The sequence below is a fragment of the Gobius niger genome (assembly GCF_951799975.1).
Source record: "Gobius niger genome assembly, chromosome: 21".
NCBI classification, from domain to species: Eukaryota; Metazoa; Chordata; class Actinopteri; order Gobiiformes; family Gobiidae; genus Gobius; species Gobius niger.
The window spans coordinates 13,260,579-13,273,802 of NC_136872.1; the positions used below are offsets into that span (position 1 = coordinate 13,260,579).

Sequence of the window (13,224 nt, forward strand, 5' to 3'; positions counted from 1 at the left end):
ATTACTGCCTGCCAGCCTATTTGCGGATTTCAGTGGCTACGATAACGGCTATTCAATGGACATCCCTGCCCATCACTCTGTGCTTTACGACCAGTCTAGCCTGCTTTACAAGATAATCTGTCAGCTGTAAGTTAAATCTATGTTTTATGTCCTGTTTCATTTATGAACAATGACAACTGTTGTTCTTGCTGTTGAACAATGACACATTAATCTTCCAACATGATCAGTCATAGAGATAACAATGACTGATTCATGGTAACAATCTCTAGATAACAATCAAATATTTAATTCATAAACACTAGAAACAGTCTTTTTATTTGATGGATTCCAAGACAGTGTTTTGACGAACTGTATGTGTTGAGGCAGTCAGCACAACATAGCAGGGATTCCACCCCAGCCCACTTCTGAAGGCAGTAGGAGGATAGATGGTGTAACAACCTTTCAAAGGGCTTTTATCGCCAGCAAAACAGTGTAACATCAGAGAATTTGGTTACACTCCTATCCCGTATACCAAAAGCATGAATAAGTTGTTTCAGCTTCTTTTGAACATGGAATGTAGACGTCCTTGGGCATGTTCTTGATAGCAACAAATTATTTGATCAGATAAGAGTCAATGTGTTGGTGGGGGTAAGACTGTTGCTAACCTTGTGCATGGTTAACCTTTCAGCGAAGAGGCTTTGGCGTCCATCCCTCAGGCCGTCTGCTTTCCCTTCCATAGGAGTCCATGTCATGTGAATTGGTTCCTTCAAACTGCCTAAAGTGAAAAACTATCTGTGCATGTTTCTGGCCATTGTCTTGGATGCTCAAATGCACGCTGCCTAAGGCTCATAGTTGCAGGGACAGGCTCCAGCCATCTTGATGAGTATGAATGCATGCTTAAGTATTTCGGTAAATGACGTTAAACGGCTGTCAGCAACTCCGAATGCTTTGACTTTATTACTTTCCCCACATCAACAGTGGAAGCTAATTACTGGATTTGTCTTGAGGGTTATTAAAGAAAAAGCAAAACAAAATCAGGTTCGATTATATTAAACGATCATTAATGGCACTCCGCTCTTCAAAAAGGAAATGAGGATAGATAAACAGAGCAGCATGGGAGGATTGCATAAATGAAGTCTTGGGGATGACAGGCTCCTGCATGTCTGAATACTTAGCAGCTTCGGTGGCTGCTCAAGGGCTGTTCAAATCGGTGAATTGAGTTCTTCCCATTTTTTTTCTCAGACGTCCATTGAGTGAATCATCTCCTGATCAAACAGAAAGGAGTGGAACGCTCAAGGGCAGTTTTTCTACATGATGTTTGTACAGTCATTGAAGAACATTGGTGGAGTCAACGGCTCATCATTTCTCATCACCTTGGTGACACTGACTGTTCCCTGCACTACATCGTCATGTGTTCCACACTGATGCATTTACAAACTCCTGCAAGCCTTATTTTGAAGGTATAGCTGTTAATCTGGAATATATACTGAATTTAGAGACATGCTTAAAGCAGTACTAAGTAACTTGTTTACCTTAATAAATCCTTTACGTAGTCGCTCTGGGGGTAATACAAGTGTTAATGGGATGATTGGGGGGTCTTTCATCTCCCCCTGGTGCCTCTGGCCAGAAAACCACAATTGCAACTTTGCTGCCTACGGGTTGGAGTTACCAATACACACTAGTAGAATCACGAATAAGAACCTAGCAGGCTAACGGGCAAAGCTGACTGCAGGCTAGCGCCAGCTAGCGTAGTATTTGCTCTCACGGAAAATTAATGAGTAAAAAAACGCGACATGTTACAACACCTGAAGTGGCGCTTATGGCCTTGAGGGGCATGAGTTACTTAGTTCTGCTTTAAAATGCACTCATACCGCCTTTGCTCTGCCCGATCCCGTCAGATCTTGGACGCTCAGCAGGGAAGGGCCTTGTTGGTTGGAAGGGAGACCGTTCGGGAACACACCAGGAAGCCCGGGTCACTGTAGTGTGTGAGCGGTTGGTGGTGGTCGGAAGTGTCGATAGCACAGACTGGTTGCCTCGCTTCCGTCTCTCTATCCCAGGGCAGCTGTGGCTACAAGCTTACCACCACCAAGTATGGAGTGAATTAATAATGACTACAGTGCATCACTTTGAGAAACATGGTAATACAGGCTTGTAAAGCACAATATGTGTAAGTGTATAGTAAGTGTAAGCCATTATTAGTATTATTATATCTCTTTTATCAAGTCTGGTTATAGAGAAGAATCTTTTACAAACTTCCAACTATCAGCTTTCTCCGAAGATTTTTTGCTTTTCCTCGTACATTTTCAGGTGACTTGCGAGCAGATCCACAAGCATTCGCAAATATTGAAATTAAAAGCTTTTTTTTTTGTTTTCTTGACCTCCTAGTTCTTCCCTCAGGTCTCAGGTGCATTTGCAGAATACATCTTTGCAGCAAATTCTTGAGGTAAAGAATTTGCTGCAAAGACAGTGTCAACATCGGAATCTGGTACACCTTTGGCAGTTGTAGCAAGATCACAGTTGAACAGATAACAGCTTGTAGAAAAATGTTCCGATTTTGCTATCGTCAGAGGATTTTACTCTCCCTTCAGGTAATCCCATACCGAAGAACAAGCTTGATGTACCATGCAAAACAGAGGCCTCATAAATTACAGAAATACCTGTCTAGGCACATAAATTAACTCTAAATTACTTTTCCAATCATTTCCTTCTGTCTTTTTGCCCCTTTTTGTTGTCTTGATATATATTTCATACATATTATAATATTTGTATTGTCATATGTTCACACACATTCATTTGATTCTGCTTTATATTTCGTTGGAATCAGCTGAGTTGGAAATTGTGCTGCACAGGTTTTTTTTACCGGCAGCGTAACAATAGACCATAGGGAAGCATTCACCTGGCCGGAGACGTGTAAACAAGTCTTAAAGTGCTGCTGAGGCATGCACTGAGCCCGTTGTGGTTGCAAGTTAGACGCCCTGACTGCCTCACCCTGCGGGGCATCCCCATAAATCAAGAACTGCAGGATAGAAACACGGGATATGTCAGGTAAGCAGTGTGCTAAGTGAACAGCACACTATGGACTCTATTCTGAATGCCACTGGGTAGTGAGATTTGTAATCGGTAATGGAGGCTGTTAAACCTCTTTTTATTGTGCAAAATGTGCAAGGTGAGCTGTTGCAACTTGACTTTCCATGCTTGCTTTTTTTGTAGCAGAAATGCAAACGTAAGCAAGGAAGCTTTTAACGCTTTTCCACACGTCAAACTGAAAATGAAAGGGAATAGCTATATCATATCATGCATATCATCAACCTATTACTTCTATTACGTGCTCTATCAAGAAGCCTTTTGTTGAAGGGAGACTTGAACCACTGACACCTGCAGATTAGTCATCCCTGGCAAAAGTCAATACAAAGTTAAGCCAGGTGTAAGTAGAGGTTGTGGCTAGAGCTGTAATTCAGTGGCTCTAAATGTGTCATCATCCGGGTGAGCAACAAGTTCAGCGCGGAGAATGAGCAAGCATGTGAAAATGTGGGTTGAGTAGGGCAGGGCTGCATTATTCAGCATATCGAAACTACAACAAGAATGGAGATATCAAAATGGCAGAGTTCAAACTGATTGGGGCCCGGATTTGATCCTGATCTGGGCCTGGTGATGCTTGGCAGGTCTAGTGCTTTGTGATGTTTTATGAGGTAGTTGGTGTGAAAGGTTTGTACAATGGAAGACCTCTGCACAGTACTAAAAACATACTGCGTATACTTATCACAACTGTTCCTACAACTGCTACTTTATCCTTAAATCCATATTAGAATATTTTGAAATTAAATATCTGTTATCACATGTTGAAACTTTGAGATTATTTCTTTTGTAATCTGAACTGAAGTGACCTCAGATTCTTCCCTCATCTGTCAAAACAAGTCAGAAAAAAGGCTTATTTTATGGCAGGTTGACATCAGAAGTGAACCGTGAACTGTCAAGAAAGCCGGGTTTGTTTTTTAGCCCAAATTCTGCAACCCCGTACAAAATGTTGGTGCGAGCTTGTGCCGCCCAAGCCATGGTGGAGAGATAAGGATATCGAAATAGTCAGGGATGAAGGGTATAGTTTTACGGTAATATTTTATGCGTCAGTCAACAGCCCGCCTCAGTGGTCCCTGACAATGACAGAGATGGGAGGGAATCCCAGTTTTCCCAAGAGGATCATGTCTCGTTCGCATAAAGGGCGAGAATTTATGGCGGTGCGCGGACAGAAAGAATGGAGAAGTCTGGTATTGACAAGGGAAGAGGGGGGGGGCTGGGGATTGTGTTTGAGTGGAGTCATATGAAGATCGATGAAAGGTGAAAATACAATCGAAAGCTGCAATTACTGTGCAGTAGATAAGTTCTAAGTCTTTTTTTTTCTATTCACAGCCCTCCCAAGATCTACCGCTCTTGACCTCAGCGGGTCAGTCCATTGTGCTGCCTCACAGTTGACCTGAGGATGGCCCCGTTTGACCTGAGTCAGTATCCCGGGAGTCTACCGGCCCGAGGGACATTTAACTTCAGTGTGTGAGTGTTTGCAAAATGACTGTGCCTCAGCCCTTTTTCCCTGCGCCGTCACATGTGGTTGCCAGGAAACACTTAAAAGAGGACGTTTTGACCTTTTGGACACTTTGCTGGGAAGGTTTCACACAGGGTGATTTAATACGGGGTAACTTAAACTCAACATTAGCGGACTACTTTCTCGACTGGATCCAAGTGCAGGATAGGATATGTGATTGGGCTAATAAGTACTCAGGTAAAAAAAATCATCCATTGTTTGCACGTCTTTACTAAATTTTCGTTACAAAGTATAATAAAGGGTGTGACCCTTGTACAGACGTCTGCAATGCAATAATGAGGGCGTATGATGATTTGTTAGAGAAACATCGTCTTGCCTTGGGCCAAAACGCGTATTGCAGTGAAGAAAAGGACTGTCTGAAGTGGTTGGTGGTTCTTCTGCTGCAGGGTTACTCAGTGATTTTTCGTTTTATTCAACGGAAAGTCTTACTGTAGCTGTAGAATCTCTTAACCTCTTAACCCCCACCGAACCGAACCGAACACATTTTCTCCAATTTGGCTTTACCCAAATCTAAAAGCTTCTTGAAAAAACTCGTCACATAATAGCGACAAAAGTGAGATGAAAATGTGGATGTAAATGCAACAAAAGCATGACAAAAATGTGACGAAATGTGAGAAAAATGTGAGAAAAATGTGACGAAATGTGACCAAAATGTGGTGAAAATGAGACAAAAATATGGCGAAATGTGAGAAAAATGTGAGAAAAATGTGACGAAATGTGACGAAAATGTGACGAAATGTGACCAAAATGTGGTGAAAATTAGACAAAAATATGACAATGTGAGAGAAATGTGACGAAATGTGACAAAAATGTGACGAAATTTGACAAAATGTGACAAAAATGTGACGAAATGTGACAAAATGTGAGAAAAATGTAACGAAATGTGACGAAATGTGACGAAATGTGACAAAAATGTGACGAAATGTGACGAAAATGTGACGAAATGTGACGAAAATGTGAAGAAAGGTGACAAAAAGTTACGAAAAATGTGAAGAACTGACGAAATAGTAAAAATGCTACAAGAGAGTCAGAAAAGTGGGAACAAATTGCCAAAAAAGCAATGAAAATAATGCGAGGAAGTTCAAGAGAAAGATCAGTTTTAATGAGTTTTGTAGGCCTTAGCTTTCAAATGAGGAGTTACACTGGCCTATAGGCTGTGACCTTTTAGATTTAGGTAAAGCCAAACTGAAGAAAATGCACTTGGTTAAGGCCTGAGTAAGAGGTCAAACGAGGTCAATCTGATTTTTAAGCATAACATATTGACAGCGCTACTTAATAGCTGTGTAATATAATACTTCACAGACTTTGGGAAATCCCGGGTGTATCACAACCAAAAAGTAGTAGCCCGTCCATTCATGTATAGAGGATGTATGGAAAAGGAACAAGTCCATACAACCTGACAGTGCTTTCTTTGATACCCAACACAAGCACCGAGACACTTCCTGGCTCGGCTTGGAAGAGTCGACGGGAGTGAAAAGGCCAGGGATCAAGTGGGATTGAAGCTTGTTTTGTTCACTGTATCTGCAGCTCCCTTCCTGTCTGATATAGACCTCCGATATCCTATAGCTGAGCAGAAGAAAAAAATAATCCGTTGTCCTCTTGATATCTAGACCTCCGAAACAGATGGTGTGCAATGATTGACGGGTTGCGCAATAAAGTGACTGCCTGGCAGGTCTAGGTGGAAATTATGGCCACATTGAAGTTTCCAACCAACAGGTATTAAGAGGTATAATAGGAAAATCCCATAGATAAACACGGTAAGCTAGTGTACATATTGACACTAGCAACTGGCACATGACTTGAGCAGGTTGTGCAAGTTGTTCTATTTTTCAGTCCCCAATAGTTAGAACCACTAGAATCCCTATAGATTGCAGGCCTGTGTCAGTGAAATACATTTATGGCAGTGCTACAGTCCTCCCCGCTCTTTTTTTACTATCCTTACCATCCTTACCACATTATGACATCATTACATAACTTAAACCCACAGAAGACAAGACTGTACATTTCTGCAGAAGAGGCATGCCCCGAGTCTGTAGAGCACTGTTACGACCACAAAGCCGCTGAACTTCCTCTTATGACTGCAGTACACTTGTCCATTGTTATTTGATCGTGGATGCTAGCGCAAATATTAGCCGGGATTTAGTGCACTCGCCCTTAGACTCTGAAAACACGAGAAACCCAAACAGAGAGAGGGGCCAGACGGAGTGAGAACGCAGGACGGATCGCATTCCACTCATGCTTCATAAGGCTATTTTTATCAACTTAAACAATATTCTGGTCATTTCTTATCAGATAGAGCGATGGCATGAAGCTTTTCAGTTGTGTGGGTTTGATGCTATAGTACACAGCCATTACTACTAAGACTGCTAATTGTCCTTTACTTTACTCTACTATTTCACTATCACTGCCACATAAGTCACTTTAATGAATGCATCTTGCCATGGATGCTACGCCGTGGGCCAAACGAATCTGCTGTGCCTCTAGTAAAATACTTGAGTATCCAGTAACTGTCATTGAAAAGCCATTAAGCATTTTTCCGAGATGAAATGAGATATTTGTGGACAAGACTTATTAAGTTTTCCGCGGCTTCATAAATCTCCCAACATGGAGCTCAGCATGTCTGGAAATGCAATAAGGCCGGCACAACCGATCTGATGTATTGCATCCATCAACAATATGACCAAGTGCAACTCACACAGCTCTAATTGTTTCTAAGGGTTCATCAGATTTGGATTATGAAAAGCTTGACAGCGCCCTGTGTTTTATGGGACAGCAGGTTTTCAGTGACAACTTTACTGCAATCCAATACTGCTAATACGTGCCTGTATCCGGTGTCCTAATTGTAGCGAGCTTCCGATATTGGACTCCTTTACTTTCATCTAGTGGATTGGGCCATACATTTTTGATGTTGATTTTTCTTTGCGTAGTGTGTAGTGAGTAGAACAAGAAGTCAATTCCTTGAAGTAATGCTGCAGTACAAGCAGTCATAGTATGGCCACATATCCAAGGCAAGGGCATTACTTCTAGTATCAAAACAAGTACAGTGTTGACAAAGCTTAGTGTCATTGACCCTTACGAGTACAGCAAGCAAACTAAGAAAAGTACAATGTCAACTTTCCCTCTCTCTTACATAATGCTGCGGATATGAGTTTAGGGGGGGGGGGGAGAAAAATAAAGCTCCAATCCCCTACTTAAATCTAAATTAACTTGTCCCATACAAGAGCGGGCCGTGCAAAACACCACTTGTCTTGGGCACAAAGCCAGCATCAACTCGGCCACTCTTTCATGTTGAAATGTATACTTATAAGGCAAAAAGGCAACCTCTGTTCAGGCGTAGTGTACCATGTAAGTCCCTGGAATTTTGAGTCATTACGCCATCCGCTCACAAAACCTGTTCAGTGCGTCCAATTACCGAGGCCACCAAGCAGCGGTGCCATAGGCTTAACATTTTCACCTTAAAGAAAGTACATGCTTCGGTTAGTCACGACATGCCGACGGTTGTAACGGCATGTACTTTCGCCAGAGGTGGGAAAAGTGGGTGACACGTGAACACGCCGTGACTTCAGTTGCTAAAGTGGAGATGAAAGAAATGAAGCAAATTTTTAGATGTACAGTATTTAGACCTGGTTTAGTCCTTATTTGATCTACTTGGAATGTGAAATGTTTTATTGAGAGCCGGTACTTGGCGCGAAACGTCTGAGAACCACAGATTCCGACAGTTTTAAGAGAACTGCTGACATACCAGGGCAACTACTTCTTTGTCATTAGTTTTATTGGCCATTGTCTGGTTGAGCTGAACAGGGGCTTAGCCAGTCTAAAGCCTGCGGGGGTAGCGATAAGGAAGTGTAAACCAAATAAAGCTGATTTGCACTTACAGCCGGTCAACTGCAGTGTGAGTACTTGCTGACTGAAATGCATAGGTTCCTTGCAATTTTACTCTCTTTGTCTTCTCTTATATCGACGTTGTTGCTACTTTTTATCAGTACTATTAAACCACACATCTACTTGCTATTCATGTCAGCAAGAAATTGCACCCAGACTGAAATCGAGGGGCCGCCCTTAGCACTATTCCTGCAACTTGTGGAGGGAATGCATTAACGTAGATTTGCAACAAACTTTACAGAACATTTTCTTCACTGCTTAACCATTGGCTGCTGAGGAACAACAATACAGTGCCCTCTTGCCTCACTATTTATTTGCAAACCAAAGAGAGTGTCATGTTTCCTGTGATGGCTTTTCCGGAATACTCAGTCTGGAACTCCAATTACACAGGAAAGATAAAGGCTACTACTATTACATAAATACCACAAGCCCTTGAGATATTGCGCATTCCTGCTAAGCTCACAATGAATAGCTTTAGTTTTGTTACGCTACAGCAGACATCCAGAGAAGCACGTCGTTCTTCCTGAAACCTGCTTTATGTCAAGTGCGTAATACGGCAAAAGTTAAAACATCAGCAGTTTGCTAATTGCCCTTTGCCACATCGCAGAAGCACGTCTGGTTAGCCACAATCATGGGAGAAACCGGTGCTTAAAAAATGACAGACGGAGAAGATATTAAATTGCCATATATTATTGTTTTTTTTACTTTCACAAAAGTTTCACGACGTAAAACGACATTGCAAACAACAACCATGTGGAAAAAAAGGTCATCGTTGTTCAAATATGTTGTACAATTATAGAATGTTAGCTTTATGCTCACTTGCATACATGCCCAGAAGACCAGGATCAACAACCTGGCTGTGTTTTATTGTTAAGACCATGTAGTCAGTTCAGTCAAGCGTCTGTGTGTTTCAATGTGCAACTAATCTCTTGCGTTTAAGACCATTGCTCAAGACGGTTTAGCTTCAGTCGATAAAAAAAATTAAATAAAAAAGAAAATTCAGAGACATACTGTACAGTAGCTGGTGCTCAGAGTTTGGCATATAGGGCAAATTGCACTTGCTGTAACACTTAAACCAACCCTTTGGCCACTTGAAAACGGTCGCGTCTTAAATCTCTCAGCACAGGGAATCTTTAATTTTCCGAATGGTTGATAATCTGCTCCTTTTTAGTCCGGGCCGATTGTGGTTTCGACCTCTCGCAGAGTTCAAACCACCAAATTTTCCACTGTGACTCCAACCGCGCTGAGGTACTTAAGCAGCTCGACGACATCCAAGCAGTTACTTCAAAAATAAATACAAAAGGAAAAAAAAAGTACCATTTTGGTTTCGTATTACACGAAACGTTAAGACAATATGCGTTTTTCATTGGTGTGGCATGAAGGTTGTTGTAATGTGGAGGGAAGGGACTGTGTGGTCCATCTTAAGTGGGTTCAAGTCGGGCTGCACAATAAGCTTTGTCACATCACATTGAATGCGGAGGTTTATTTATCCTTCTTAGTTTCTGTGAATGTTTTTGTTTCTTGAAAGTTGTGGCTTGTTTCACTCACCATTCTTTACAGTTCTCAGTTTTAAAGCTGCACTGCGGAACATTCCAGGCTATATGTTGCAATACGCCATTAGGGCAACTACCCGCAGAAACAAGCATGCTCCTAATGCTCAGCCAAACAATGACGAAAGCAATGTTTTTAGTATGTCAAAATAAAGCATTTGCATAATGACCAGAGATATTTAAAGCAGAACTAAGTAACTCGTGCCTCTAGAGGCCATCAGCGCCACTGCAGGTGTTGTAGCATGTTGCGTTTTTTAACTCATTAATTGTCCGTGAGAGTAAATACTACGCTGGCGGAAAAGACAAAGGGAGAGAGGGATATTGTACATTCAATACAATATACTGTTTAAGTGTTGCTAGCCCGCAGTTAGCTTAGCCTGTTAGCTTCTTCTTCGTGATTCCATTAGTGCGTATCGCGCCACTGCCTCGGAGGCAGGATTGTTGCAATTGTGGTTTTCTTGCCAGAGACACTGCAATCATCCCATTAACATTTGTATTACCCCCAGAGGGACTGCGAAAAGGATCTATTATGGTAAACATGTTACTTAGTTCTGCTTTAAACCTCACGTTTGGCTATACATCTCCATGGAGACGGTTTGGTGTCGTCCCAATCCCAGCTAAGTTACAATTCAGGTGTGTTTTTGCATGTTTTGAGGGATATTTTTCACCAATATAAAACACACATAATGAAATAAAGGCTTGTGTTTTATTCTCCAGATGAAAATGTTGCACAATGTGGCTTTGAATCCACAATGTTTTTGTTTTTTTAAGTTCAGAACTTGCTTGTCGAACTCATGAACAGTGCTATGAAGTTCAGCAGTTAAGGCATGTCACTTGTTTTGGGATTATTGTGCAGCCCTACTATTGTCAAAAAAAAAGAGAAAAAAACAAACTTGCTAAAACCGAAAACAGACCTAAATATGTCCTTCTGGGTAACCACTATCCAAAACAGTAGTACTCATCGGACTCCACCCTGAGCTTCAGCGGCGATTTACTGAAAGCGTCTCCGTTGATGACAGTTTTCTCCATGTACGAGCTGAGGTCCGTGGGCGAAGGGTGGTCGGGGATATCGTCCAGAGTGTCCAGGTAGGATCCCACAGACAGACCGTCCAAATTGTCACTGTTCCCGTCGTTGAGACTGTTGGCGCTGCCCCGGAACGAGCTGCCGTCCTGGCTGTCGGACAGGCTGTACAGGCTCCCTGACAGGCTGCCGTCCGGACTGGCCATGCCCCCCTTGTCCTCCATCATCCAGCGGATCGACTCGATGCCCTCGTTGATCGACATGAGCTGCTGCATCAGTTTGACGTCGATGGCTCGCAAGTTTGCCTGGGATGCAAAAAGGAAATTAGTCATACAAGCTATTGGTCATAGACATAATGGATGATTTCACCAAGAGAAACTGTGCATTCATTCTATCATTCTATAATAACCGTACGCAACCGAAAAATGCAAATGAAACTTCAACAAATGTTAGCATTCTTTTCGCTGGGCTACGGGCACAATGGACTATTTCTCCCAGTGTGAACAAAGGGAACAGGAACTTGTATTATCCCAGTAATAGAGCAGTCAGGAAGCATGCGTCCAGGATTCTGAATGATTTGTGGACCATCTACACAGTGCGGCCATTCACTAATGCCTGCCTCGACAACTGTTGCATTTAGTCGGAGGAAATGACCGGCTTAGGGTCCATCAAAGGGATTCCCCAATGTCCAAGAGGCTGACAAATGCTTCGTCAGGGTGAAAAACGGCCCGACGGACAGCTGCCAAAGCCTAGCCGTAGTCAAATTGCATTAAAATGACTGGTGTGTTGTTCCAGACAGCTGCCTTGAGCTGATAGTGTGTTTGTTTTGGGCAGTACACATGGAAACAGATGGAGGAGTATGGCAGCAGATTCCAAACTGCTAACTTGTATATCCACAGAGTAAGGCAGCAGCAGAAAGACAGCATCACTAAATGAATTAGTCCTGGCCAATTCAGCCAGTGTTTTGGATGGAGATTTAGAATGTAACCAATTAGTGCACACCCAAAAAGACTATACCATTTTCTAAACACTATAACGAGATAGTAGCTTGAAATGCCCCCACCACCTTTGAACCCAGTGACCAGAAAAGGGATAATAGTGTTTGAGAAACTCGGTCAACTTGACCATCTGCTCAGTCATCTTAATACCTTCGCCTGGACTTACTAAAATAAGCACTTTACCTTATGTTCATTGAAAGCCTCAGAGCAGAAAGCCCGATGCGTATTGGTCGCGTGACGGTAATCGACACCAGACAATTGGATTTCTCTGTGTAATTTGAATGACAAGCGGAGGATGCACGCAGGCTCTGCGAAGGGCAGGTGTGAATGGTTGTCACCTACTGTCCACCGGTTTTACGCAGACGCTTAGGCTGACAATGCTACTTTCTTGCATTTCACAACCACCTGTAAACGTGTACTGGCAGTTTTACACTTAGGGACATTTCCTGTATCTTTTATCAGGCTGTTGAAACTTCCTAATTCATTCAAAGTTCCTTATGCGCATGCTATAACGCACACTAACCAACCTGTGTTTAACTGTATTGGCACAATCGTATGCAATATATTCACATGTACTTACCATTTCTTGTTTTAAAATCAAGAACTTGCTCTCTAGTCTTTTAAAGTCCGTGGATTTGGCGCAGAACTTGGCAGAACGCGGTGCCTTCTCGTGCTTGTCGTGATGTTGTCCTCCAACAAGTGAGCGCACAAGACTCTCCGGCACTTTGCGCCCCAACTTTGTCTCCAAGTCCTTTAACTCCGGCAAAACGTTGCTGTCCTCATCCATGGCAGTGGTAGAAAATAAACCAAATGTGTCGCACCCAGGAGAATAGTGGAAGGTGCGCTTGTGGATTGAAGGAAAAGTTAGCTGGAGAAGGCGAAGCGCTCCGGAGAAGCTCTTCTTTCTTTTTTCATTCAAGCATATGACAGAACAATGCGTATAACTGCGAGTCAAAACACTTAACCATTTCGCATTACCTCATCGCAGACCTCCCACTGGAGCTTTTGACCAGTAGCTCTGCTGTTTAACCACCACGCGCTCCCCCCTCTGGCGCCGCCTACAAGCAACGTCCCTTTGAAACCGGACACCTGACGCACAGGGCAAAGCCGGCGCGAGCAGCGTCCCTCAAGCCAACTCGTGCATAGAGTCACATACGCAAGCTGTATTTTATTATGGCAAAGCATTTAATCAGACAGAGG

The 13,224-nt window shown here is 42.7% G+C and overlaps 1 protein-coding gene across 1 annotated transcript; it reads right to left on the reverse strand.

The window, feature by feature from the left end:
* Positions 1 to 10,812: 10,812 nt before the first annotated feature.
* Positions 10,813 to 13,006, reverse strand: lurap1l (leucine rich adaptor protein 1 like). The gene is made up of 2 exons (XM_079580441.1): positions 12,605 to 13,006; positions 10,813 to 11,331 (listed from the first exon to the last, which is right to left on the reverse strand). Exons 1-2 carry the CDS (start codon positions 12,809 to 12,811, stop codon positions 10,945 to 10,947), a joined length of 594 nt encoding a protein of 197 aa, XP_079436567.1. The 5' UTR covers positions 12,812 to 13,006; the 3' UTR covers positions 10,813 to 10,944.
* Positions 13,007 to 13,224: the final 218 nt, after the last annotated feature.